The 25,552-nt window shown below is 39.7% G+C and overlaps 1 protein-coding gene across 4 annotated transcripts in view; it reads right to left on the reverse strand.

The window, feature by feature from the left end:
- The window catches only part of TXK (TXK tyrosine kinase), a 63,905-nt gene that overhangs the window by 24,058 nt on the left and 14,295 nt on the right, over positions 1 to 25,552 (reverse strand). For 2 of the 4 annotated variants that reach the window (XM_072774972.1, XM_072774970.1), the window contains exons 2-8: positions 21,738 to 21,792; positions 20,583 to 20,685; positions 19,527 to 19,732; positions 16,474 to 16,539; positions 10,179 to 10,233; positions 2,103 to 2,182; positions 1,068 to 1,195 (exon numbers count right to left, since the gene is read on the reverse strand). In XM_072774972.1, coding sequence (XP_072631073.1) covers positions 1,068 to 1,195; positions 2,103 to 2,182; positions 10,179 to 10,233; positions 16,474 to 16,539; positions 19,527 to 19,732; positions 20,583 to 20,685; positions 21,738 to 21,792 — 693 coding nt within the window. Of the gene's footprint in view, positions 1 to 1,067; positions 1,196 to 2,102; positions 2,183 to 10,178; positions 10,234 to 16,473; positions 16,540 to 19,526; positions 19,733 to 20,582; positions 20,686 to 21,737; positions 22,005 to 25,552 lie in introns of those variants that run through there. The other 2 variants (XM_072774973.1, XM_072774971.1) reach the window with 2 other exon arrangements.

Here is a 25,552-nt window from a genome sequence, read left to right on the forward strand (position 1 = left end):
ACTCTTGATATTTAGAACCTGTGTAGTGTAAAAGTAGCCACTTTCCAAAAGGATTTTTTTGTAAACAACTTTTCATGAGAGAAATCTAAAAAAGTACTGTATGGCAAGAAGTCAAATAATATGAAAAGTTACAGTAGGTTTCAAATTCTATAATGTCGCAGTTAGAAGATTCCCCGATGGCTTCAAAGTGGTCAAGGACAGTTTGAGTGAGGGCTGAAGGCTAAAGCTGTGATGGTCATTGTGGTGAAACTTTCTAGAATCCTAGATCTTTCCATAGATGATACATTTGCAAAATTATTGCTAAAGTATTGCAAACACTTGGGGAAGAGGTCAAATGATGATGCCTCTGCTTTATTTAAGTCAAATTCTGACTGTGAAAGGCTGTGTCCTCTACAGCTTTTTGTGTTCACCAAACAAGAAAGAACAGAGAAGGAGATATTTTTTTAAAAATATTTTTAATTTTTTTTCAATTTATTTATTTATGATAGTCACACACACACAGAGAGAGAGAGAGAGAGAGAGGCAGAGACACAGGCAGAGGGAGAAGCAGGCTCCATGCAACGGGAACCTGATGTGGGATTCGATCCCAGGTCTCCAGGATCGCGCCCTGGGCCAAAGGCAGGCGCCAAACCGCTGTGCCACCCAGGGATCCCCGAGAAGGAGATATGTAAGGGTAATTTTCCTACAATTGAAGTAGAGAGCAAATTTTGGGGAGCAAAGATAAGGAGGCATGATTATTTAGGACACTTGAAATTCCATTACACTTCACCCTACATAAATTTCAAGAACTAATGCATTGATGATTACATTGCCTTTTGCTTTTCTGCCAGCTATCATTTTTCTAACCTGACAGAAATGTAAAAATCAACTTACCTCTTGTCCCCTGACTAGAAAAACAAAGAAGCATCAGTGAGGAGACCTGTTCAGAACACAAGTTGTATTTCAGGCTCTTATGCATTTCTGCAGGGGGTGGGGTATTTGCTCCTGTTCAGTGTTTGACACCAAAGATGCATTGCCTGTCTGGGGCCTGGCTCCCTGCCTCCCTTCACCTGAAGCTCCTGACTTACCTGCTGCATTGTGCTGGTGATACCAGATTAGCTCAGGGATTGATGGAAAGAGGTGTCTTTCAGCCACGTACCACTGTCCCGAGTCATTCTTTTTAATCTGATAATGTTTGATGGTAGCCTCCATATTTCTACAATCAATAAAATGTGAATTAGTAAACAAGCAAAAGATCACTCTGGAACTAAGTCAATTCGTTGAGCAATAGGATTCCACCTTTAAAACTTTTTATTCCAGTGACACTACACACTGCAGAGTGGGTTAGATTCAACTGGTGCCTCACAGCCCCTGGGTAAATTCCTTAGTTATCTTATTGGGTCCATAGATTTGAACATAACTTCAGCCAAAGTTGTCTAGCTGACAATTCCAGTGTCCAAAAATGTAGAGCCCATTAGGGACACGTATAAGCATTTGAGGAATGCCAATATCAGTTCAATGAGTGAATAAATGCACCGCAAGGGGTGTAAGGAGAAATCAAACAAAGAGGAAAACTGATAGAGGGTATATGGATGAGCAGGTTTGCTATGAACTACCAGGGCTCTAGGAAGACACAAGAGACTGTGGAACACATCTGAGAATTGTCCCACTAAAGTGCAAAGGAGCTGAGGGGTAGATCTTCTATTCCTCATTGATGGAGAGCTGCTCCTAGGGTGCTGACTCTCAGGCACTCCCAGTCTACCCAGGGGGACCATGAGTTCCCACAGCCAGAGAACATCCTCCAGCAGAAAGGCACAGAAGCTTCCTGAGTGCAGGAGAACTCTCTGCAGGAAAACCCCAAGGTAAGCCAAGGAACGTGAGGAAAGCACCGCCACTGTCTACAACTAAGCCAACTTCCTCATGGTTAGGAAAAGGAGACGGCAAAGTCACTGCCCACACACAGAGCTGGTTAGGGATACAACTTGAGAGGATCAGATGTACTAACTTCCAGGCCAGCAACCTTCCATGCTAAGATCTCTCTTTCTCTACGTGATGGTGTCTCTGTAAGAAAGACTGTCCCAAGGAGTGTTACCTCTAAAGTGATCAAAATCATAATTGCTTACCTTCTAGCTTTTATAAACACAGAAATTGTGTAGGATCCCAAATGTCTTGAATCTCTGACAATAAATGCACCTTCTTTAGACTGCAAAAAACAATTCATTGTACACATTTATTCCTTATTAGGAAGAAAGACAAATCTACATCTCAGGAATGAAAACCAAACCGTTACTAACTTACTATATGTGAATGAGACTGTTTTCACAAATATAGGCAATCTTATCTCCCTTATACATTAAGAAGTCACACCTCTAAAAATACATAATTGGGACAAGAATTTGTAATATATGAGTATTTTTAAAACCTCGTTCCTGGGAAGCCTGGGTGGTTCAGCAGTTGAGCACCTGACTTTGGCTCAGGGCCTGATCCCGGATTCCCAAGATCAAGTCCCACATTGGGCTCCCTGCGTGGAGCCTGCTTCTCCCTCTGCCTGTGTCTCTACCTCTCTCTCTCTGTGTCTCTCATGAATAAATAAATGAAATCTCAAAAATAAATAAATAAATAAAACCTCGTTCTTGATTTTTCTAAAAATAATCTGCATTTTACAATCGTGTACCCCACCATTTATTTTGGTTATTTTTAATTTTTTAAATATTTTTTTATTTATTCACGAGACACAGAAAGAGAGGCTGAGACACAGGCAGAGGGAGAAGCAGGCTTCCCACAGGGAACCCAATGTGGGACTCGATCCTGGGACCCCAGATCACACCCTGAGCCAAAGGCAGATGCTAAACCACTGAGCCACCCAGGCGTCCTCATTATTTTTGTTATATTGATCAAGATAATAGATAAACATAGCTAATGAATAGGAAGCACTCTGAGACAGATTGGCAGGTTGTATTGTGGAAGAAAAACAACACAGAAGGTAGAGTGAGGGAGGCAAGGAAAAACATATCTGGAAAAGCAGGAAGTGGGGAAAGTGAGCAGAATCCATGCTAGGGATGGAGAGAGAAGCTTTGAGAAAGTTTGGAGAGAAGAGCATTGGGAATCATCTTAGTTTCTCCAGAGTATAGGAGAGACAGGAAGAGAATTGCAGGACAGAAGAATATTATATGTTTGGTGTTAGGTTATGAGTTGGATTCCCATTGACATCCTCTGGGAAATTCCAAGAAAACTGTGGATTGTTTTCAAAGGGCGTTGAATGTTTGGTTTGTGTTAGTTGTTGATACTGTAAGAAGTTTTCATCTTTACTGAGTATGTTTACACTTGTGGAGAGTGAAACACCTCAGAAGCTTGCCGAATGTGTGAAAGTTGACACTTAAGAAGTGCCAAGAAGTTAAGAACTGTCCAAACCAAACACCATGATGTGACCCTTAAAATGAACACCATACATTAAGCAGAGTCTTCTCTTTCTTCTAGATGTTCACCAAGGAACAAACCTCATTTTCCAACCAAACTTTTAAGCCAAAAAACCTCTTATAACCATTTAAAATAATAAAAATCTAGCTTTTATTGAATTCCTACCATGCACAAGGATTGTGTTATATACCATAGAGGACACAAGATGTAAAATACTAAGATATATAAAGCAAAGTTTTATGTACAGTATATAGTATGTAGTGTATATACATAGACACATATGCATCATGCATTTAGTCAAGTTGTATAAGTAGTGACCTTCTCTTCAAAGTGGAAAAAGTACAAATAGTCATGATCACAAAGCAATAAAAATGGAAATTAATAACAATCCCCAAAGGAAAAAGCTACTACTACCTGTATATTTTTAAGTTCTCTTTTATATAATTCAAGGAAATTCAAATAAAAATGAAAACATCTAGAAAATAATAAGGAAATGCCATATATTGGAAACTCTGCTATTCAGTCTTATTACTTGCATCAATAAACAAAGGAGATGCAAAGTAAATGTATCTACCTCAAGAAGTTAGGACAAAAACCAAGTCAAGTAGAAGAAAGAAATGAAAAAAGACAAAAGCAAAATAACAAATTATAAATACAAAAATATAATAGAGCTGGTAATTAAAATCAAAATCTTTTATAAAGGGAAAACAAGGAAATAGGTAAATTGCTGACCAATCTAACCAATAAATAATGTGGCTTCAAAAAGTAAGCGACAAGGATCCAGAGAAAAAATGAAAGCATCACCTTGACTCTACACGTTTGAAAACTTGAACGAAATGAGTGATTAAGTAGCAAAACATAAATTTTATCAAAATTGATTCCAGAAGATCTAGAAATGTTAATGGATCTACTACATGGGAAAATGGATACGGTTTTAAAAGAGCTACAACATTAAAAACACCACAGAGACATACTGTGATGTTGCATAATTCCAGAGCATGTGAAATAAAGAGAAGCTTCTAAATTTTTACATAAAGTGGGTTTACTATCAATACCAACAACACAGCAAAGATTGTGCACAAAACGGAAATCTACTAACAAGTTTCATGTCTGCTCAAAAATCCTAACTAAATATTAACAAACTGAATCCAGTAGCACAGCGGAAAAACAATATACTATGATCAAAAGGGATTGCAAACAAGAATACAAGAGTAATTCAATATTAGGGATTTTATTATTAGAATTCCTTCTATTAATTGATCTGAGGAGAAAAATCCCATGAACATCACATAGACATTGTAAAGGCATTGAAAAATTTCAACTTCTAGAATCAGTTTTCTTTACATTCTCAGTAAAATAGTAATATATACAACAGCCCTAATTTACATTTATTCCCCAAGTCCAGCATTATGCTTTCTGTGGCACCATTCCAACTAAAATCAGGAAAAAGAAATGCCCACTGCCAGCACTGGTATTTAATACTGTTCTGAGATACCAGCTCATGCAATTAAATGAGAGGCAAAAAAATAAAAGAAAGAAAGAAAGAAACACACCAAGAAATATTGTATTAAATTGTAAACAAAAAAAAAAAGCAGTTGAAATCATACTGTTTGCTGTTGATAAAATTCCACCTGAAACCCATGAGAATCAACTGAAAGACTACTAAAAAAAACTGTGAGTTCACCAAAGTCGTCAATTACAAAATTAATTCACAGAACTCAAGAGCTTTCATAAGTAAAAAAAGATATACCCATTTATAATAGCAACAACAACAAAATATGTTAAAATAAACTTACAAATAAATGTGCAAGAGCTATACGAAGAAAGCTATAAAATGCTCCTAACAGGGCACCGGGGTGGCACAATCAGTTGGGTGAACACACACTCTTGGTTTCAGCTCAAGTCATGATCTCAGAGACTTGAGATCGAGCCCTGTGCTGAGCTCCATGCTCCTCCCAGAGTCTGCTTAGAGTTCTTCTCTTCCTCTCCCTCTGCTCCTCCTGCTCCTCACCTACCACATGCTCTCTCTCAAATAAATAAATAAATCTTAATAAATAAAGTGCTCCTAAAAAATACAAAGATATTTGCGTTTCTCATTAGGTTTTCAGTCTATCCAAGATTTATTTTTGCTTGAAGTAGGGACCTAATTTTAATTTTTTCCATATAAATAATTAATATATGGGTTAAATAATTAATATATGGGTTCCAGAACAAATTGGTCCCAAAACCCCACTAATTTTTTAATGTCCAAACAATTTCCCCTAGGTTATTCTGTAAATTTAAAGGACCAGCGAGAAGCTTTTTAAAACTAGGCAAAGTAATTGTGAGATCTGCATGTATAAAATACATCTCCAGAGTATTTCTGAAAAAGAAGAGTGAGGGAGGCTAGCTGTACAAAAGAAGCCTCAGTATTTGAAATATTATAAAGGCATCACCAAAATGCACGAGCTGATTAATGAAACCAAGTAGTGAGGCCGGATGTAGTCCAACACGGGAGCTGCATTTATGATGAAAGTGGCACCTCAAATCAAATATGGAAAACATAGACACTTGGTAACCATCTAGAAAAACAATAAATCAGATCCATACCTCACTCTGCATCATGAATAATTACAAATGAATCAAATATGTATATGTAAAAAATAAAACCACTAAAGTAATAAAAAAAAATAGGAATTTTTTTTCATCAGCTCAGGATGGGTAAGACAATTCTAACCTGACACAAACCCTAAAGCTTTACAAAAATTTGTATGATAAATTCAAACATATAAAACTCAAGCACTATTCACAGCAAAAAAAATAATAAATAATAAAATAAAATAATATATATATGACAGTTGAAAAACTGGGAAGAGTATTGCTACATATCACAAAGAGCTAACATCCTTAATGTCACTACGTAGTCCTACAAATTGTGAGGAAAGCATTTAAACAGAAAATTTGCAAAGGATATGAATAGACAGCTTACAGAAAAAGATAAAAATATATAAACTTTCCTATGCACAGAGATGCTTAGCACTCCTGCGAAAAGAGATGTAAATGAAACCCACACTGAGGCGAGATGTCAGAGAGCAAAGTGCCACACGTTTCATTAAATACTTGCTGGACAGGTTGTGAGGAAATGAGCTCTCTTACACTTTTAGGAGGGATGTAAATTGTACAACTCCTATAGATGGCATTTTAACACCTACCAAAATTAGAAATGTACATTCCCTTCCACCCAAAATTTCTACCTTGGGGAATTTATCCTACATATATACTCACATAAATGGGAAAAGCTGTGTAGATAGGTTACTGATGGCAGCACTGTTTTAATAGCAAAAGAGTATATACCATATAAATTCCCATGAAATTTCTTTTTTTTTTTTTTTGAAATTTCTTTTTTTAAAAAGATTTTATTTATTCTAGAGTGAGAAAGAGAGAGAGCACAAGAGGTGGGAGGGGATGAAGAGGAGGGTGAGAGAATCCCAAGCAGCCTCCGGGCCAAGTGCAGAGTCCCACACAGGCGATCCCAAGACCCCATGATTAAAACTAATTGGAAACCAAGAGTCCAACACTCAATGACTGAGCCACCCAAGCCCCTGTCCATTAAATTTCTTAAATAAACTGTGATATGTCCAAAGTAAGAAATACTATGCAGATGTAGACACTTTCTGTGTACTGACATGAAAAGTTTCCTTTCCAATACATATTGCTAAGTGAAAAAAGTAATGCACACAAGAATATATATAATATGTTACCATTTGTGTAAAAATAATGATATAAGAAAATATATTTCTATTTGTGTGTGTATAAAACATCTCTGAAAGGGCACAAAATAAACTAATAATAGAAGTTTGTCTCTGGGGAAAGGAATTGGTGTCTTGGGGACAAGGATGGAAGAAAGCTCCAAAATTTTTTTATTTCTTTTTTTTAAGATTTTATTTATTTATTCATAGACACAGAGAGAGAGAGAGGCAGAGACACAGGAAGAGGGGGAAGCCGTCTCCATGCAGGGAGCCTGATGTGGGACTGGATCCTGAGTCTCCAGGATCACACCCAAGGCTGCAGGCAGCACCAAAGGCTGCCCAATTTTTTGATTTTTAAACTCTATGAACATACTGTTGAAATATGAATTCAGGGCAGCCTGGGTGGCTCAGCAGTTTAAGTGCCTGCCTTCAGCCAGGGTGTGATCCTGGAATCCTGGGATCAAGTCCCACGTCGGGCTCCCTGCATGGAGCCTGCTTCTCCCTCTGCCTGTGTCTCTGCCTCTCTCTCTCTCCCTGTGTCTATCATGAATAAATAAATAAAATCTTAAAAAAAAGAAATATGAATTGAATTAATTTATAAGATACTTCTATAAAAATTAATGCAATAAATTTGAAAATAACTATAAAGTAGGCAATTCTTCACATAAACTATCAAACATCTCAAGAAGAGAAGAAAATTAAATCAGTAGTCAAATATCTATTTGAAAAAGCAGCATGTCCATACTCTTTTTATGAGAGATATATATTACTTCAAGGAGCAAATAACTTCTATTCAATATAAACTATTTTAAATATTGGAAAAAGAGACAAAACTTCATGTCAAAAACAAAAACAAAAAACAAAAAGCTTCATGTCCCAACTCATTTTACGATGCTAATATAGCCTTTATACTAAAACTAAACAAAGAGTGTAGGAAATTAGAAGCCAGGCCTCCTTGTGAGCATAATAGGACAAATGCTAAATAAAGTATTAGAAAACTCAAACTATCAATATATATGTTTTAAATGCCTCATGAACAAGTAGGGTTCAATCCAGATATTTCTCAAAAAATAGAAAAAAAATAGAAAATACATAAATTACAAAAATATGTGAAGATATATACAGGAAAAATATGCATATTTTTTTAAAAATCCCAACACATAACACACATACACACTTTAGACAGATTAAGACCTAAATATGAAAAGCAAATCTTTAACCATTTAAAAGAAAATACAAACTTCCTTCATTACTTCAGGAGAGAGAAAAATTTATTATACTAAAAGAGGAAAAAAAGAGAGATCACAAAAATTGAGACATTTGACATTAACATATTTCAAAATTTAAAATAAGAGCAGAAAAAAAAATTTAGGGTCAAAACTCAGAAGAATATCCTGGTACATGTAACTGACAAAAGATTCAGGATATACTTTAAAAATACATATTAACCAGTTACAAACGCAAGCACGCTGTAGAAGAATGAGCAAAGGGTGTCAGCAGAGGAAGCCCGACGGCCAACACACATATGCGAGGTCACTCGACTGAATGGTTAATCAAGGAAAGTGCACATTTTTATATATTTTTATAAATATATAAAATATATTTACAGCGTCTCTGAGAATCAAAGAAAAGTATGAAGCTACCAACTGTTGGCAGGAGAGTAGGGGACCAGTCTTCCCTTTCCTTGTATGAGTACAAATTAGCACAAGTACTTTGAATCACGATTTCAAAATATCTAGTAATGTCAGATCTACGTGTAGTTTCCGACCAGGTCGTTTCTGGGCCTAAGCAGAAGAAATCCTGGCCCCTGTGTACAAGAGGACGTGTGCAAGAACGTTCTCGGCAGTGTTGCTCGTAAGGCGAAGCGGTGAGCAACAATCCGAATGTTTATCAACCAGACCTGGTTTACTCCTGTAATCAAACACGGCAGCTAAAGCAATGGGTTGGCTCCAGGTGTATCCATGGCAATTAAATGGAAGTACAATGCTTCAATCAAAATCGACACACCAAAAAAAGAAAAAAGAAAAAAAAATCGACACACCTATGATCGACCTCATGTTAGAGGTTAAAACACACAACCCCGTAGGTGGCTCACGCACCTCTGCATGAGAAAAGTATAAGCACCTGGCCATCTCACCTGTCACTAGCTTGCTCACCAGGCACCTAGTGGAGAACTTCCCTTCTCTAGCTCTGCCTCCTTGGCACAACCTCTTTGTCCGTTCCAGGCCTACTAGCGTCACTTTACAGAAGCCCACCTGCTGGCACCGTGCCAGGCGGGCCCACCTTTCCCCCCAGGCAGGTGAGAGTGGCTCTGGGTCTCCCTGACTCCATGTGACCAACATACTTGCCGCGCACTGACCTCCCCCGGTGTCTTGAGCCATTACTGGCATTGACTTCTTAGCTACAGAAGCGATTCTCACTCATATTTCTAGATTTCCTCAACATCCGACGGCAGTGCAAAACGACACACATACGGCTTACCTAGTTTCTAGGTTTGACTCTACGTTTACCCACAGATCATATTTACCGGCCGTTGGAAACTGTATGCAGTTTTGTTTTGTTCTGACCTAAAAGAGCAGTTTTGATCTGAGTTTGATATGCTGGCTACCCTACTGTTCCTTTGGTTTCCAAAGAACAAAGAAAGCGCAGTCCTGGGCTTGGGTCTGTATCTGTGTCCCTTAGCCCAGGTCATGAAGACAGAGTGCAGACTGTATGGTCTGTGATGCAAGGTGCACGGGCCGGTCCCCCGCTGACTCGACTGCAAAGTGCACTTTGGGGGCACGGGGAGTTTCGGTAGGTTGGATCTGAAACCGGTTCAGGAAAAGCGCGCCTCTGAAGTTACAATGAAAGTCAGTGAAAAACACGATCTGATACTAATACATCTGGTTTACAACTTCTCGGAAAATGTGCGGTACAGAGAAAGTTGTGATCGTATTTTAGGACTGAAAAGAACAGGAAGTAATAAACCTTTTCAGTTTGGTCGTATCTTTACAATGCATATCTCTGGGAAATTTCGAAAATACACGCAGGATATTCGTGAACAAACTGAATTACCTCTTGTCTCAAAACACGTTCTGCTTGATTTCTGGTAATGTTTCTGTGGTACCACCTGCGAAAGCCGTAAAAAGTCATTTTAAAAATTTATATTCCATTTTTTCCCCAAGAAAAAAAAACCCTTGCTTTCATTTCCTTCATTTGTAAGAACTTTACTCCAGAACTGATTTCAGAAAGTTTAGTGTTTTTTAATTCTGATAGACAACAAATGTATTATTCTGTGTCATTAATTCTGCATCATACAGTTTAATTAACTATAAGCCCAATACCTTATTTATTCTATTATATCTGAATTCAACTTTCTGACACATAGTTAGCATATGATTTGGAGTGGTTTGATCCCCTAAAAATTTTCATAAAAGGTATGTGGTTAAGAAGTCATCATCTTCAAAAAAAGAATTCATCATCTTCAATAAACATTTGCCGAGCTTTGGTAGACAAACCAAAAATGGGTGAAAATTGGGTTAAAAAATGGGTAAAAAATACCCATTTCTTTCTTTGCTCTCAGGAATTTCCTATCTGCATGCTTTTATATGTGCTGTGTTACCTTTCCAAAATTAAAACCCACTCCGACCCATCTAACTCCCCCAAGAATGTCACCTTGTAGTAAAGTTAGTGGTTTAATAACTAGCATACACCTTGCTCCCAACACCCTCTTATCCTTCTGCTTGTTCATCCCTCGTTGCTAAGCTCCAGCCACACTGGAGTTTTCCTTCCTCAAATTCACCGAGCCGCTTTCTGCCTCCTCTCTTGCTGTTTCCTCTGCAGGAAACATATCATTAAATGACTTCAGAATATCAGAACCACGTATGGTAAACATAATTAAATGAGTATAATTGAAGCCTATAGTTTGGTCGGACAAGATCTAGTCAGTAAGCAAATATTGTACAGGAAAGAGAGAGGAAATGATAGAACAAAGGGGACAGAAGACAAATGGAAAAGCTTTCATTTCAAAATAAGATTTTAAAAAGGAGTTAATGTAATATTACCAGAAATGCTATTTTTGTGAACAGTGAAAGGAAAAATGCATATATAACCATACGTTGAGGTCACAGTGGGTAGGCCAGAGAGCGGCTACATGAAACTCCTACATCTGCCTCTGAGGATGGAATCTATCATATCTTGTGGATTTCGCCTTCAGTAGTAAAAGGCTGCCACTAAATTAGAATGGTCAGGTATTAAAAACACTAATGGCCTCAAGTTAAAAATGAACTTTTAAAAAGATAAGCATAGAGGATGATTATAGGTGATTCTAGATGAAGTAATTGGACTACCCATCACTGGTGGGAACAGGACTTAATTGTGATGTTGGACTGTGAATATCAGTATTTTTTAATGAATGTTCACATTGAGGGAGGGACTTTCAGAATGAGTCTGAGACCTCTTGTAGAAAGAAGAAATTCTTTCAAAATAAATGAGACAGTTAAAGACATGGGGTACTAGTTTATTTATTTATTTTTAAGATTTTATTTATTTATTCATGAGAGACACAGAGACACAAACAGAGGGAGAAGCAGGCTCCCTGTAGGGAGCCCAATACGGGACTCAATCCTGGGACCCCAGGGTCATGACCTGAGCCAAAGGCAGATGCTCAACCGCTGAGCCACCCAGCTGCCCCCAAAGGGACTAGTTTAAAGATGCTCCCACTCGCCAAGTTGTGAAATGTAGGTGCTAAAAGGAAAATAATGATTACCTCTCACTAAAATATACAACAGGCTGTGAAAAGCTTAGACTGCATAATGATACTCAGAAAGTTCATATATGAGGCACCTGGGTGGCTCGGCCTGTTGAGCGTCCAACTGTTGGTTTCGGGTCAGGTCATGATCTTGTGGATCTGCGAGATTGAGCCCCATGTGGGGCTCCGTGCTCGGCAGGGAACCTGCTTGAGATTCTCTCTATATACCCTTCCCCCTACTCATGCTCTCTCTCTCTCTCTCTCAAATAAATAAATAAAATATTTTTTTAAAAAAGAAGTTCAAAAAAAATAAAAATAAAAAAGAAGTTCACTTAAATTGTTTTTCTCTAAATGTTTCTCACCTGCACTCACACTGGTGTTAATTGTGTTGTTTCGTACTTATTTACTGTCATGATACATAATACAAGCAAATATATTAGTTTTGCCTAAATGTAAGTTAAAAATACATCCATATGTGGATGCCATTAGAACGACTTCAAAGTAGTAAGAGGAGAACCAGAGACAAGTATATGATGAATTTAATATCCTTTAAAATAATGCAGAATTTCAACAGGCAGAAAAAAGAATAGAGGGATATGATATAGGAGAGATGGGAGCATGGTGTTTCAGAATTTCATCCGGATAAATCAGATAGTGAAAGAAGAATTTTGTGGGGTTTTTCAGTAGGTAAGGCTGCAACTCTTAGACCTAGACAACACTGATAGTAAAGCCCATACTGAATGATGTGGACAGAGGGCCTGGGGCAGGGCTGCTACTGGCGTATAAAACCATCCAGTATGTAAGGAGAGTACAAATGTCTTGTATACACGTGGGCCTCAGGTTCCCAGTCTATCTTAGGATCAACAAGTAACAGTACCGTGGCCTTGAGACTTCAACCGAGAAACCCTATTAGATCTAAAACAGTAAATCTGTGTCTCTTTAGTCATTTTCTAATCCTGAGAAGATGGAGTCAGTATAGACATAATACAATAAATCAGGCTCAGACTTCTGTAAAATTCAGCATAAGCAATATGTTTGATATTTAAAGTATTTTTTGGAATGCCTGGGTGGCTCTATCTGTTGAGCATCTGCCTTCAGCTCGGGTCCTGATCCCGGGGTGCTGGGATGGAGGTGTCAGGCTCCCTGTTTAGAGGGGTGTCTGCTTCTCCCTCCCCCTCTGCAACTCCCCCTGCTTGTGCACTCTCTCTCACTCTTTCTCTCAAAAAAAATCTTTAAAAAAATAAAATATTATTTTAAGAGAATCTGACATATTAGGTTTTTGCCTCTGATTTTAAATGCATAATTAATTTTAAACTTATAATTGGAAGTTTAAGGGAATTTGACTTTTAAAATATTTGTATGATTAAGAGAATTTGCTTACCACATTTAAGTTTAATTTATTAGATTTCCGGGATCACATGTGGACTTACAAAAGGCTATTGAAATTGTAAATTTGCCCTGCCAGGCATGTAAAATATTTAAACAGAAAATTGAATTCATTGAGTTTATTGATGCAAGTGAAATGTTTCAGGAAATTTAATTAACTGAGCTTATAAATAGGACTGATTGTTTAAGGACACTGTCAAGTTTGAATTAAAGTGACTGTTCTTATTTTTTTAGGTTTATAAACAGACTATCAAGATTTGAAGACTTACTGAAAACCAGATTTTCATGTCGTAATGTTGATAATTTGGATATTAATTTAAAACCAAAGTAGCTGGGATGCCTGGCTCAGTAGTTGAGCACCTGCCTTCAGCTCAGGGTGTGATTCCGGGGTCTTGGGATCGAGTCTCCTCGGGCTCCCTGCATGGAGCCTGCTTCTCCCTCTGCCTATGTCTCTGCCTCTCTCTCTCTCTCTCTCTCTCTCTTTGTGTGTGTGTGTGTGTCTCTCATGAATAAATAAATAAAATATTTTTTAAAAATATAATAAAACCAAAGTAGCCATAAATATTTCCAAATATAAAGGTTCCCCTGAGTGGTCAGAAGCCTATGCTAGGATACAGCATTCCCTCCCCATTGACCCCCTGACTACCTCCTACTACCTTTAGGCCTCAAGTCACTTCCTCAGGTCTTCCCCATCCCAACATCCTCACCTCTGAGCCTTCCCCATTGATTTCTCCTAGTGTCCCATCCTGTTCCTTTATAACACCACAATTTAAAATTTTACATTTATTTGTGAATTTGAGGTTAATATTTAAAGTCTATTTCCCCATGAAGCAGAAAGTTCCATGAAAACAGGGAGTGCTTCTATGCATTCCATGTTGTATCCCGAGTACCTAGAACAGCTAATACCTGGTACACCATAAGTGGACAAGAAATACAGACTGAACAGATGAAGTGACTTGGGCTGAAGTAACTATGAAATGTGGTACATCTGTAACAGCAGGAAAACTGGAAGTGCCCTTCCTGTTAGCTTCACAGTTCTAGAATGCATCAAATATTTACTACGTCCTATATGAGATGGGTATCATAGTTCCCAGTTTTCATATCATTTACAGGTTTGTAGATATTTGGTAATTTTGCCCAGAGCCCAATACTGGTCAATGGTGATATCAGAATTTGAACCCAGATTTCCCCAATTTCTAAGCCACATTCTAGTATTTCAGTGGAGGGCAGTAATTTCTACACAGTCATTAGAATGGTGCTTGGAACATAGCAGGGGTTGATATATTTTAGTGATTTATATTGATAATTGTTATATCTATATTTTAATGAACCCCTTTAAAAAGAAACAGAAATAAAAATTAATTTTCTCACCATTAGATAATTTTAAAAGATGACTTTTACAAACAGTCAAGAAAATGAGATGATTGTTCTAAATTCAGGGTAGTTTCATTCAAACTACCCAGTATCTACAGTATGAACAAGCTCTTAAGGGCAGACTACAAGCCTCATCTAAACTAAGGAAGCAGCAAGCAAATTAATTGATAATGAAAGGAAAGAAAGTCACATTGTTGATTAGTGAGCAGAGAAAGAGACAGAGACACAGGCAGAGGGAGAAGCAGACTCCCTACAGGGAGCCCGATGCGGGACTTGATCCTAGGACCCCGGGATCATGTCCTGAGCTGAAGGCAGACTCTCAACCACTGAGCCATCCGGGTGCCCCTTAATGGGAGATTTTCAAACCAAACTTCTCCAGACAGGCCTTCAGAGAGACCTATTGTGTTGTGCAGCTTCAGTTGGGGGCAGTGGTGAGCCCTCCAAGGGGTACGCTGAAGTCACAGTAGATAATCGCGAAACTTTTCTCAGGATGGTGTGTTTGGCCACAAGGGCCTTCGTCCTACTGAGCGGAGACTAGAATTTGGGGGCAGCTGAGCTAAATGACTCAGGTCAAGAGAGGGGACATGACAAGCTGAGTGCAGGAGGAAAAAAGGGTACTGAGGAGAGAGCTTTGGGACAAGGTACAGAGTGGCTAATAGAGAGGCCTGGCAAAGTCATGTGGAGGTGTCATAGGTCCTGTAGTCATCCCTTTGCCCTCTTCAATAAAGTCTACATTATTCACCAATGCTTTTAAAGATTTATTTGAGAGAAAGAGAGGGCATGTGTGTGCATGTGAGCCGGGGGCAAAGGGGAGGGAGAGAACCCCAAGCCTACTCCCACTCAGGGCTCCATTGCACAACCTGTTAGATCATGACCTGAGCCAAAACCAAGAGTCAGGTGCTCAATGGCCTGAACCACGCAGGTGCCCCTCACCAACACTTTTAGAATTGGATTTGCTTTAGGGGAGGGATAGGCTGAGTCTGGCCACCAGGTGGGGCTTAAATTAGTGGCAAAGGCAGACAGACACCTCGGGGCTAGGAGGAAAGGGTTGGTTCTCATTCAATTGCTATTTGCAGCCTGGTTCTCTGATGTTTTAATGTTTTAATGTTTTAATGTTTCAACCCGCATCACCTACCTCCTCACGCTGGAAGCCCGTGCTAGTTGCAAAGCAAGGACCTAAATTGGGGGAGGAGGCCCTCAAGTGCTCAAACAGCAAACCTGAATTTATAAGAGACTGGGCCCACTCCCAGCTTTGGCACTCTCTACATGCAAATTATCCTCACAACCTCAGTTTCTGATCAGCAGAATGAGGGGGCTAGAGGAGGCACTGCTAAGATCTCCATCTTCCAGACCTATCATTGTAACCAAAAATAGGTTTCTAAGCAGAACCTAAGCAGGGGATGCTGAAGTGAACACTCCAAAAGCTCCCCCAACTAACTACAATCATTAGCCTACTTCTCATCTTCAGCTATTTCTAAAACATTTCAAAATATGAGCCAAAATACAGTTGTGTGTCTCTATTTGCTACTCGTTAAAAAACTAAGGTCATTTTTGAAATAATTATTTCTCCATTTAGGACATAGAGTCAAACAAAAGCAAATGAGTGTTTTGTTTCCATGTGGCACTGTTAAACCAAAAAAAAAAAAAGTGGTCATACAAAACAAAAACAAAAGGAAGTTTAAGAAAAAGAAGTTTCTGAATCAACCATCCAAAGGATCAAAGATCTCTTGAACTCAAGCAGCCAAATGTGTTACTTTCTTTTCCTTTTGTAGACCCATACCAGCTTCTATATACATCAGCTGCCCAAATGTACCTGATTTTCATAGATTAACCATAGAGCATATTTCGGAGGAGACTTACTCATATATTTCTAAATTGGTTAGTTTGTTTTCAGTGACATAGTTGCTGGGGATTAAGCCTTCATTCCTACAACAAAAGACAAAGCAAAAATCAAAATGCTTGGCACATTTGCGGCATCATCGTGACAACAATCCTTTTAAAACCCCAAGGACATAGGGGGGAAGCAAATTCGTTTCACTGATTTAATTGCTAAAAAAAATAAAAATAAAATAAAATAAAAGAAGCAAAAGGGTTTTTCATTTCCATATTTAACCAGAATCTCTGTATGATAAATACTAAGATTCCAACTTACAATGGAAGTAATCTAGGATGTTTTGTGACGTCAAAATTCTTCAGAGAGGAAAGGTGGCACTTATGAGATCACAGAGGTGTCATAGTAACTGGATGAAAAAGCGCAGCAATTACAAAGACATCAACTTCATTCTTTGTAATTGCTGCAAATAGAATAGATACTTGAGTTTAGCCATGTCCCTATTATAGCAATGCTGTACAGAAATACATGAACATGCTTTCCTGGGCACAGAGAGAAGTATTTCTCTAAGACAGATACCAAGCAGGGAAATTGCTGGGTCACTAAATATGTGCCTCCCCCAGGAGATGCAGCAAATTGCCACTGAAGGGAAATATATCAATTTACACACCTGTCAGTAGGGCAGGGGTTTCTCTTTTTCTATACCTTCACCAATGAAATTTGAAATTATAAAATAACAAAAAGATCTCCATGACATTATTTGAGAAATCCAAGCAAGTTTCGGGACAGTGCATAAATCATGGTAAGAATCAGGTAAGCTAAATCTGCAAACAATAACGTATATATCAATATGTGCATGAAAGCGCACTGAAGATTTTCCAGAAGGGTACTCACTCAGTAAGTGAGTAACGGTGCTTGGGTTTGGAGGCATTATTTATCATGGTTGCATATTATAAAAAATGATACTTACTAATTTTGAAATGAAAATTAATCAGTTTTTTTTTTTTTTTAAGTCTGAGCAATACCAACATCCACCTGCAGGAGGACAAATTACATGGTCCTGAACTACTCATACCTCTTTGCCCACTCAACAGTCTCCATCATGTTAAGTCCAAACTAAAAACTGGTAAAAGAGACAAATCAGCAGGAAAATATAACTAAAGAAAGATATTTAATCTAGATCCTTCTAATACTTAGATACTTCTAATCTCCAAATCATCACAAAGAATAGAAATCAAATGCCAGCGTTCTCTCCCAGGCAGCCCAGATCCCCCTCAGGATTGTCTACCTCGGACTCCAGTCAGGTGCTACAATCTGTTGTCAACAATGACAATCTATTGCCCCTGACATGATGAAGTCTGTTTGCATCCCAAGGTATTCTTTTACCTTTGGCAAGGACTGCAATGTTTACCTCCAAAACTAGTTACTGCAGAAATACAAAAGTTAGCGAGATACTCTTTCTATTCCCATCTTAGAACTTAACCAAAAAAAAAAAAAAAAGAAGAAGAAGAAAAAGAAGAAAAAGCCGAATACTCAAAGAAAGTATCAATCAGAAAAAAGAAAAAAAAAACAAAACCCTATATGGTAGAAATTTTTATCCCCAATTTACAAATAAAGAAGCAAAAACTCATTAAAAATAGAACTACCAGGGATCCCTGGGTGGCTCAGCGGTTTAGTGTCTGCCTTTGGGCATGATCCTGGAGTCCTGGGATCGAGTCCCTTATCGGGCTCCCTGCATGGAGCCTGCTTCTCCCTCTGCCTGTGTCTCTGCCTCTCTCTCTCTCTCTGTGTCTCTCATGAATAAATAAATAAAATCTTTAAAAAAAATAGAACTACCATATGATCCTGCAATTCCACTTCTGCTATTTATCTAAAGAAAATGAAAACACTAACTCAAAAAGATGTGTGCACTCCCCATGCTCATTGCAGCATTATTTATAGTAGCCAAGATATGGAAACAACTTGTGTCCATTGATGGATGAATGAATAAAAGATATATATATATATATTATATATATATATATATATATATATAATCAGAATATTAGTCCTAAAACAGGAGAAAATCTTGCTATTTGCAACAATATGGTGGACCTCAAGGGCATTATGCTAAGGGGAATAAAATCAGACAAGATAAAGGCAAATACTGTATGATCTCATATATGGAATCTTAAAATTTTTTAATTAAAAAAAAATCCCAAGGGATCCCTGGGTGGCACAGCGGTTTGGCGCCTGCCTTTGGCCCAGGGCGTGATCCTGGAGACCCGGGATGGAATCCCACGTCGGGCTCCCGGTGCATGGAGCCTGCTTCTCCCTCTGCCTGTGTCTCTGCCTCTCTCTCTCTCTCTCTCTGTGTGTGTGACTGTCATAAATAAATAAAAAATTTAAAAAAAAAGAAATATAAACATTAAAAAAAAAAAAAATCCCAAGCTCAGAGATACAGAGCGCAGACTGGTGGTTGCCAGAGGCAGGGAGGGGAGGGTGGGTGAAATAGGTGAAGGGGGTCAAAGGTACAAAGTTTCAGATATAAAATAAGTCATGGGGATGTCATGGACCCCAGGGTGACTAGAGTCAATGACACTATATTGCATAATCAAACATTTCTAAGAGAGTAAATTGCAAAAGTTGTCATCACAAGAAAAACTTTTTGTGACTATGGGTAGTGATGGAAGTTGACTACACATATTGCGGTGATCGTTCCCTAATCTATATAAATAGCAAATGATGATGATGCATGCCTGAAACCAACATAATGTTACATGTAGGTTATACCTCAATTTAAAAAAAAAAAAAAAGAAGGAAGGAAGGAAGGAAAACTCAGGGCAAGTGGCTTGCAGAAGGACACACCACAGCAAGTAAGGGCACTGAGATGTGAAGCCAGGTGGGTGCAGCTCTGTGACTGCTGAAATCAGGGTGCTGGGATGCTCTCACACATAGGAGGTGTGGGGACAGCTTCTCCTCTGTGCAGGGGGAGGGATGACAAACTGAGAGAAGTCGGGCCAAAAAAACAGATTTTATGCTTCAGGAGTCCTCAGAGGATAAAAGAAGGGGGATTTGGTGAGGACTGTGGCACCAGGCTTACCCCAAACGGTCTCTCGCCTTCCACCAGTGCGGGTTATACTTCTCCAGTATCAGGTACTCCTCTGCTCTCTTCAAAGCTAAATCACATGGCTCTCTGGGCACAAAATCATAGAGCGCCTTTACTTGGATCTTCTCTTCGGTGACCTCAGAGAGTGGGAGGGGAGGCAGAGGCTTGCGTTTGGATGGCTGCGTGTGGCCTCTGTTGGACTGCAAAAACCAAGGAGTGGTTTGTGGTACTGATGTTCTAGTAATCTGCACGAAAACAGACTAGGGACACAGTACATTTCCCTGCTGCCCCAATTCTCCCCTCACCCCACCCCGCCCCCCAGCTGCACCAAAGCAAAAACCAGAGTAGGATCAACATAGGAAATGACTACAAAACAGCTTTTGAATCCAGCAACACACTCATCATTTTGTATGTTTTCAAGATCGCAAATTGTCTTGCCAACATTGCGTTGCATTCTTTAAAAACATTTTTTTTTTAATTTAAAAAAATTTTTTAAAAAAGCTCTATGCTCAATATGGGGCTTGAACGCATGACCCTGAGATCAAGAGTCTCAGGTTCCACCGACGGAGCTAGCCAGGGGCCTCCTGAATGTTTTTTAAGCCACGATTCTTAAAATTTGATTTCCACTCCAAGAGTTTCACTTTGTTTTATGAGTTTTTCTCTCTTGAGAAAAGAAAAAGAGCCCTTCCCTTTCACAGGCTGCAAACTTGTGTTTGGGTTTATCGCGCTTCTTAAGAGCAATGTTGCCTCCAACACTGAACTGAAAATGAATCCTGGGTTCAAAGTGGCAGTAGCCAGAGTACATTTTCCCCCCATTCACTGTCTAGTTTCAAGTTCTGCCGAAACATCGCCCAGTTGGCTATTGTAACTGGTCTTTTTCTCTTGGGCTTTCCTCTAAGGCATTTATTCACGACGTGTTTATTAAGCACTTGTTACCTGCTGAGCAGGACACTAGATTCTGGGTTTGGCAGCAAACAGTACCCCGAGGAGGGCAGACCCTAAACACACAAGTCTCCTCTGTTCCTTCTCCCCCATCAAGACGATACTCACTCGCTTCTTACTTGGCAATTCCCTGAACCACAGCCTGCGATGCGGAGTGTATTTTTCTGAAAATTCTTCATCTTTGCTCAGGCTTATTTGTGTTCTTACTTGTCTGAGATTGAAAAACAACCATGTTACCAGCAATTATCTGAATTCAGGGTATCCACACGTTCACCACATTGTCATGAATCTAGTCATGAAAGCTCCTGGTGTCTTTCTAACTTTTTTCTTACTCAGGAGACCTTCCATGGGCAACTTACCACCTGGAACTGCGTTTTCCTTATTGAGGAGCTAGAGGTGCTAAGAGCATGTGGAGTTGTTATGGGATAAAATTAGGAAAACATATGTCCCATGCCCACACCAAACCTGGTGCATATTGAAGTCATAAAATGATGATCATGATCATGGAAAACTCACTCGGCAGCATGCACAGCGTTGATCATTTTACATGCATGACCTCAAATGAGATATTTGATGGTATCCATTATTAGAAGGAGACATGGGGTCGCGATTAAGAACATAAGTTTGAATCTCTGTTCTACCATTTCAAAGTGTGGCCTAGGGGAAGCAATTAGAACCTCTCTAGGCCTCTATTCCCTTGTCTGTAAAATGGAGATTATAAAAACCATAGGTGTTTTTGAGACTTTGAGACTTACTTGAGCTCAAAAATGCAAATCTTTGAGCACAGTCTTACACAGAGGACACTCCCATTAAATGCTAGCTGTCCCTATTATCACAGTACATTGCATTTATTCTATACAATGGTTTGCTAGGCGTCGAAGTGCAAGAGACCCTGATCACCTGAGGGAGACAGTCAAATGAATAAGACAGGATTCTCACCCTTAAAGGGTAAAAATTATTGAGCAGAACACAGATAGACAAAGAGCACACACAAAATAATATATTAAATACAGACCCAAGCCACATGCTGGGGGAAGGCAATGGAAGGAGCAACTCATGCCAAAGGGATCCAGGATGGGTAGGGGAAGACTTACAAAATTTGACTTATGCCTTTAGATCAGTGGGCGCTCGGCAGGGAGGACATGGGAGAGGGGTTTTCTGTGCAAAGGGAACAGGAGATCCAAAGAGACACGGAGACTCAATAGGCAATGAAGAAACTGGAGGAGTTGATTTCCAGGAAGTTGCCCTGGGAAGTAGACTTACCGCTTCTGCAAGGAACAACAGCAACAGCAACAGAAAATGGACTGGATGGTGTTATCTGAAAAGCAGATCATTGCGAGAGGCCTGTAAGTCCATGACATTGGCTAGATGAGGCTGGTGGTGCTACCCCAAAGGAGGAAATTCCCAAGGGAAATTCCCAAGGAGTGTTGGGAATTATGAAGCAGAGGCTAGGTCTTGACTCTGCCCTCCTTTACTCCAGTGGCAGATGAGAAACTGTCACAAAAGCAAAAAGAAGTTACTGGTACCCTGGCTGGTGTGGTTTCCCTTCGCAGACTCCTCTAGCCGGGTCTGGTTATGCATTTCCTCTGTCTGTGAATGGCAAGTGACCACTGTATTCGACTCTACCGTGATCACAGCTAATGTCAGCTAATAAATGTGCCAAAATATAGGATTCCGAAAGCAATGTTCTCCCGGGAAATCTGTTAGGGATTTTGAGTTAGGTCCGTCACATTTCTTTTAAAAAATATTTTTAAATATTTTGTGAGTTAATATGTTGTGTTCCTTAGGACCTGGATTTCCCAGTCAGCTCTTTCTCATAAAGACGGCTGACAATGACGCAGTAAGGACGCAGAGTAGGTTAGACACGAGTTCTGAGGTTAGACAGACCTAGCTTTGGATCCTCATGGTGCTGGTTACTATATCTGGGACGAGCCCCTTTACTTCTGTAAGTCTTTCTCTTCCTGCCTGCAAAAATAGGACAATCAGATCTAACCTCTTCTAAGAGAAGCCTGAGGGAGTAGAGGTTAATCTCTAACTTTGTGGGTTTGAGGAAGTTACTGAACTGTTCTGTGTTTAAGTTTCCTTGTCTGTAAAATGGGAATAATTGGATACTTAGCCCAAAAGGCTACTGGGTGGATTAACTGAATCAATTCTTGGAAAGCACCTAGAATGATGCCAGGTATAGGGAGGAAGGTAATCGAGAAGACCTGTTATTCGTCTAGGGTTGATGAGAAGATTAAATTTGACATCATTTCAAATGTCCCAGGAAAATAGAAGAGAGTTGCAAACAGAAGACGCGCAGTACAGTCTACTCCCAAGCATCTACCCTGTGCCCCCAGAACAGGGGACCAACGGAGTTTCATCAGCCGTCATGTCAGCACCCGGTGATGTACTGCCATCTGAAGCTTAGTGCATTAACCATTAGGATACTTTAAGTAAGGTTAAGGGGCCCCGGAGGGGCTCAGTGGTTGAGCGTCTGCTTCGGCTCAGGTCGTGACCCGGGGTCCTGGGGTCAAGTCCCAGGAGCCTGCTTCTCCCTCTGCCTGTGTCTCTGCCTCTCTCTCCATGTCTCTCATGAATAAATAAATAAATAATCTTAAAAAAAAAAAAAAAGGTAAGGTAGGGAAGGAAATAAAGAGAAAAGAAGAGTACATAAAACATAGCTGCTACAATCCCCACATCTACAGCTGTCCCGAGTCCTAAGCTGGTGATCACAGATGCCTCTGTCACTATCCAGCCCATGTTCCCCTTCGCCTTTGCCAACAAAGGTAAAGAAGAAGGTGCTCTATCTGGTAGAATAATGTGCGTTCCTGTGGGATCCTTGTTTTTGGTCTTGTTTTCATGAGGCTTTTATAATTTTCCACTGGCCGGGACTATTTTGAATATTTGGAAATACAGCTGGTAAATTCTTGGAGCTCCAAAGTCCTCTTTGTCCTCTCTGTGAGGAACAAACCCAGTTCCTTCCCGGTAATCAGGATACTCATCCCAGCTGCACTGACCCCTTTCTGGTCCTATCAATTTAATGATACAAGGAATCCCAAAATGGCCAAAGGGCAGTCTCAACTTCCAGTATTCCCTAAGAAAGGGATCCTTCTCCAAACCCACCGAACCCAAGGTCACAGATAAAAAGATCAAGAGTATTCCAGTGGGTTATTAGATGAAGTGGTGAGGGGGCCACTCCTTAGTTCCCCAACTCACACACGCTGGCTACACATGTGCTGCTAGTTTAAGACATTTATTGCATCTGGGGGCACCTGGGTGGCTCAGTGGGTGATCCCAGAGTCCTGGGATCGAGTCCCACATCTGAGTCTCTGTTCAGTGGGAGCCTGCTTCTCCCTCTGCCTATGTCTCTGCCTCTCTCTCTGCCTCTCTCTGTGTGTCTCTCATAAAAAAATGAATAAATGAATGAATAAATAATAAAAATTTTTAAAAAGACATTTATTGCATCCTATAGAATACCACTCCAACAGTGCAAGATGTTACCTCCCAGATGTTATAGTAATAACCGGGCCTTTAGCAGACTCTCTGTCCTCTATCCTATTAAGCCAACTGCTTCTGAATTATGCAACATCATGGTTAAGAGTATTCAGAGAACCACCGAAGAACAAATGAAACTGAGAAAAGGCTAACAGAATGGATCCTTGTGTAGACTTCAGATTTTTATCTTCCCATTCTGTCCCCATTCCAAGGGTTTCAGCCATACCTCTCCCCGGATCTTGTCACAAATCCCCTAACCTTGTACTTTCCATGTTCCCAACTAGCAAACCAGCTTTTGGTTTTTTTGCCATTGCCCATTAGTTGTTATAGATCAGTATCTCAGACTATCTTTTCCTAACGAAGTATAAACAAACTAAGGCATGTTTTGAAGTGCTGGGAAGATTTTATTTCAGCACCGTCTTCCAGGAGACCTATGAATGTGGCCTAGCACAATGGCTGTTTATTTCCCATTCACATGTGCTCAGGATGCAGATCTGTCTACACATCAGGCTTGTTGAGGAACTCCTCTTGCAGCCTCTTGTGTGAGTTGAAGAAGAAGCAGAAAGAACAGGTACTATGTGAAGATAAGTCACCTGCTCAAGAACTATCTTGAGCCCTCTGGATCTCCTGGGGCCCACTTTCAAATATACTGCTTCCCTATTGTAACGGATTACTGCTGTTCGTGGCTAATTTAATGGTTCATTGAATCAGATAACATTCTGTTTATGATAGGTGGTTTGAATTCCATAAATGTTTCATGATCCGTGGTTGACCATTCAGTCTTCACCAGTAGCAAGCCAGCACCTACTTTTCTAATTAAAAATAATTGTCAGCACAGTGTCAAGGCATTACTCCTAATTCCTGGGGATTGTGCTATGATTTTCATCCTGAGACTTTACAGAAGCTCCACACAGCTAGCGTTTTGCCCTTCATTCCAGGCTGCGACCAATGATAATTCCAGTAATTGACAATTGAGTTATCTTCCACAACAATGAGGTTTCCTCTAAATATGACCAAATAAATCTGAGATCCAATTTTGACTCGTTTTCCTGGGGCCACTTCTGATGCCAATTACTGTATCAGTCAGGGTTCCAATATGACACGTGACATATTTAAATTAGAATAATTTTTAAAGGGTTCATACACAGAGGAACTAATAACAAAGGTGTCGATGGGGGTAAGGGAACCACAAAGGATTATAGGAAACTGGGTCTAACAGTAGTGGAATTGTCACCATCCCTCGGTCCAAAAAAGACCAGGAAAGTGAGAGAGAGTGAAGTAGATCCAAGACCTCTTTGATAGGAGCAATGATCTGTTGGTGAGGGACACAGCCAACTCAAGGCAGCCTCACCATAACTTCCTTCCAGGACTCCCCATTAGTGTAATCCAACCAGAAGCCAGGGCTTGGAAGCATATTGATCCAACCTTTCCAAATTAAGTTCTCCAGGTGGAGAAGAAGGAATACCAAGAGACTGGGCTCACTGAGCCATCTTGGAAGCTAGCCACATATTTAATCCCTGTGGATCATCTTTCCAGGGTAATAGGATAGAAAAGAATAAAGATACTTAACACTATAATAAGTGTATGTTAGCTCCATTTCC

The sequence above is a fragment of the Canis lupus genome, chromosome 14 (assembly GCF_048164855.1).
Source record: "Canis lupus baileyi chromosome 14, mCanLup2.hap1, whole genome shotgun sequence".
NCBI classification, from domain to species: domain Eukaryota; kingdom Metazoa; phylum Chordata; class Mammalia; order Carnivora; family Canidae; genus Canis; species Canis lupus.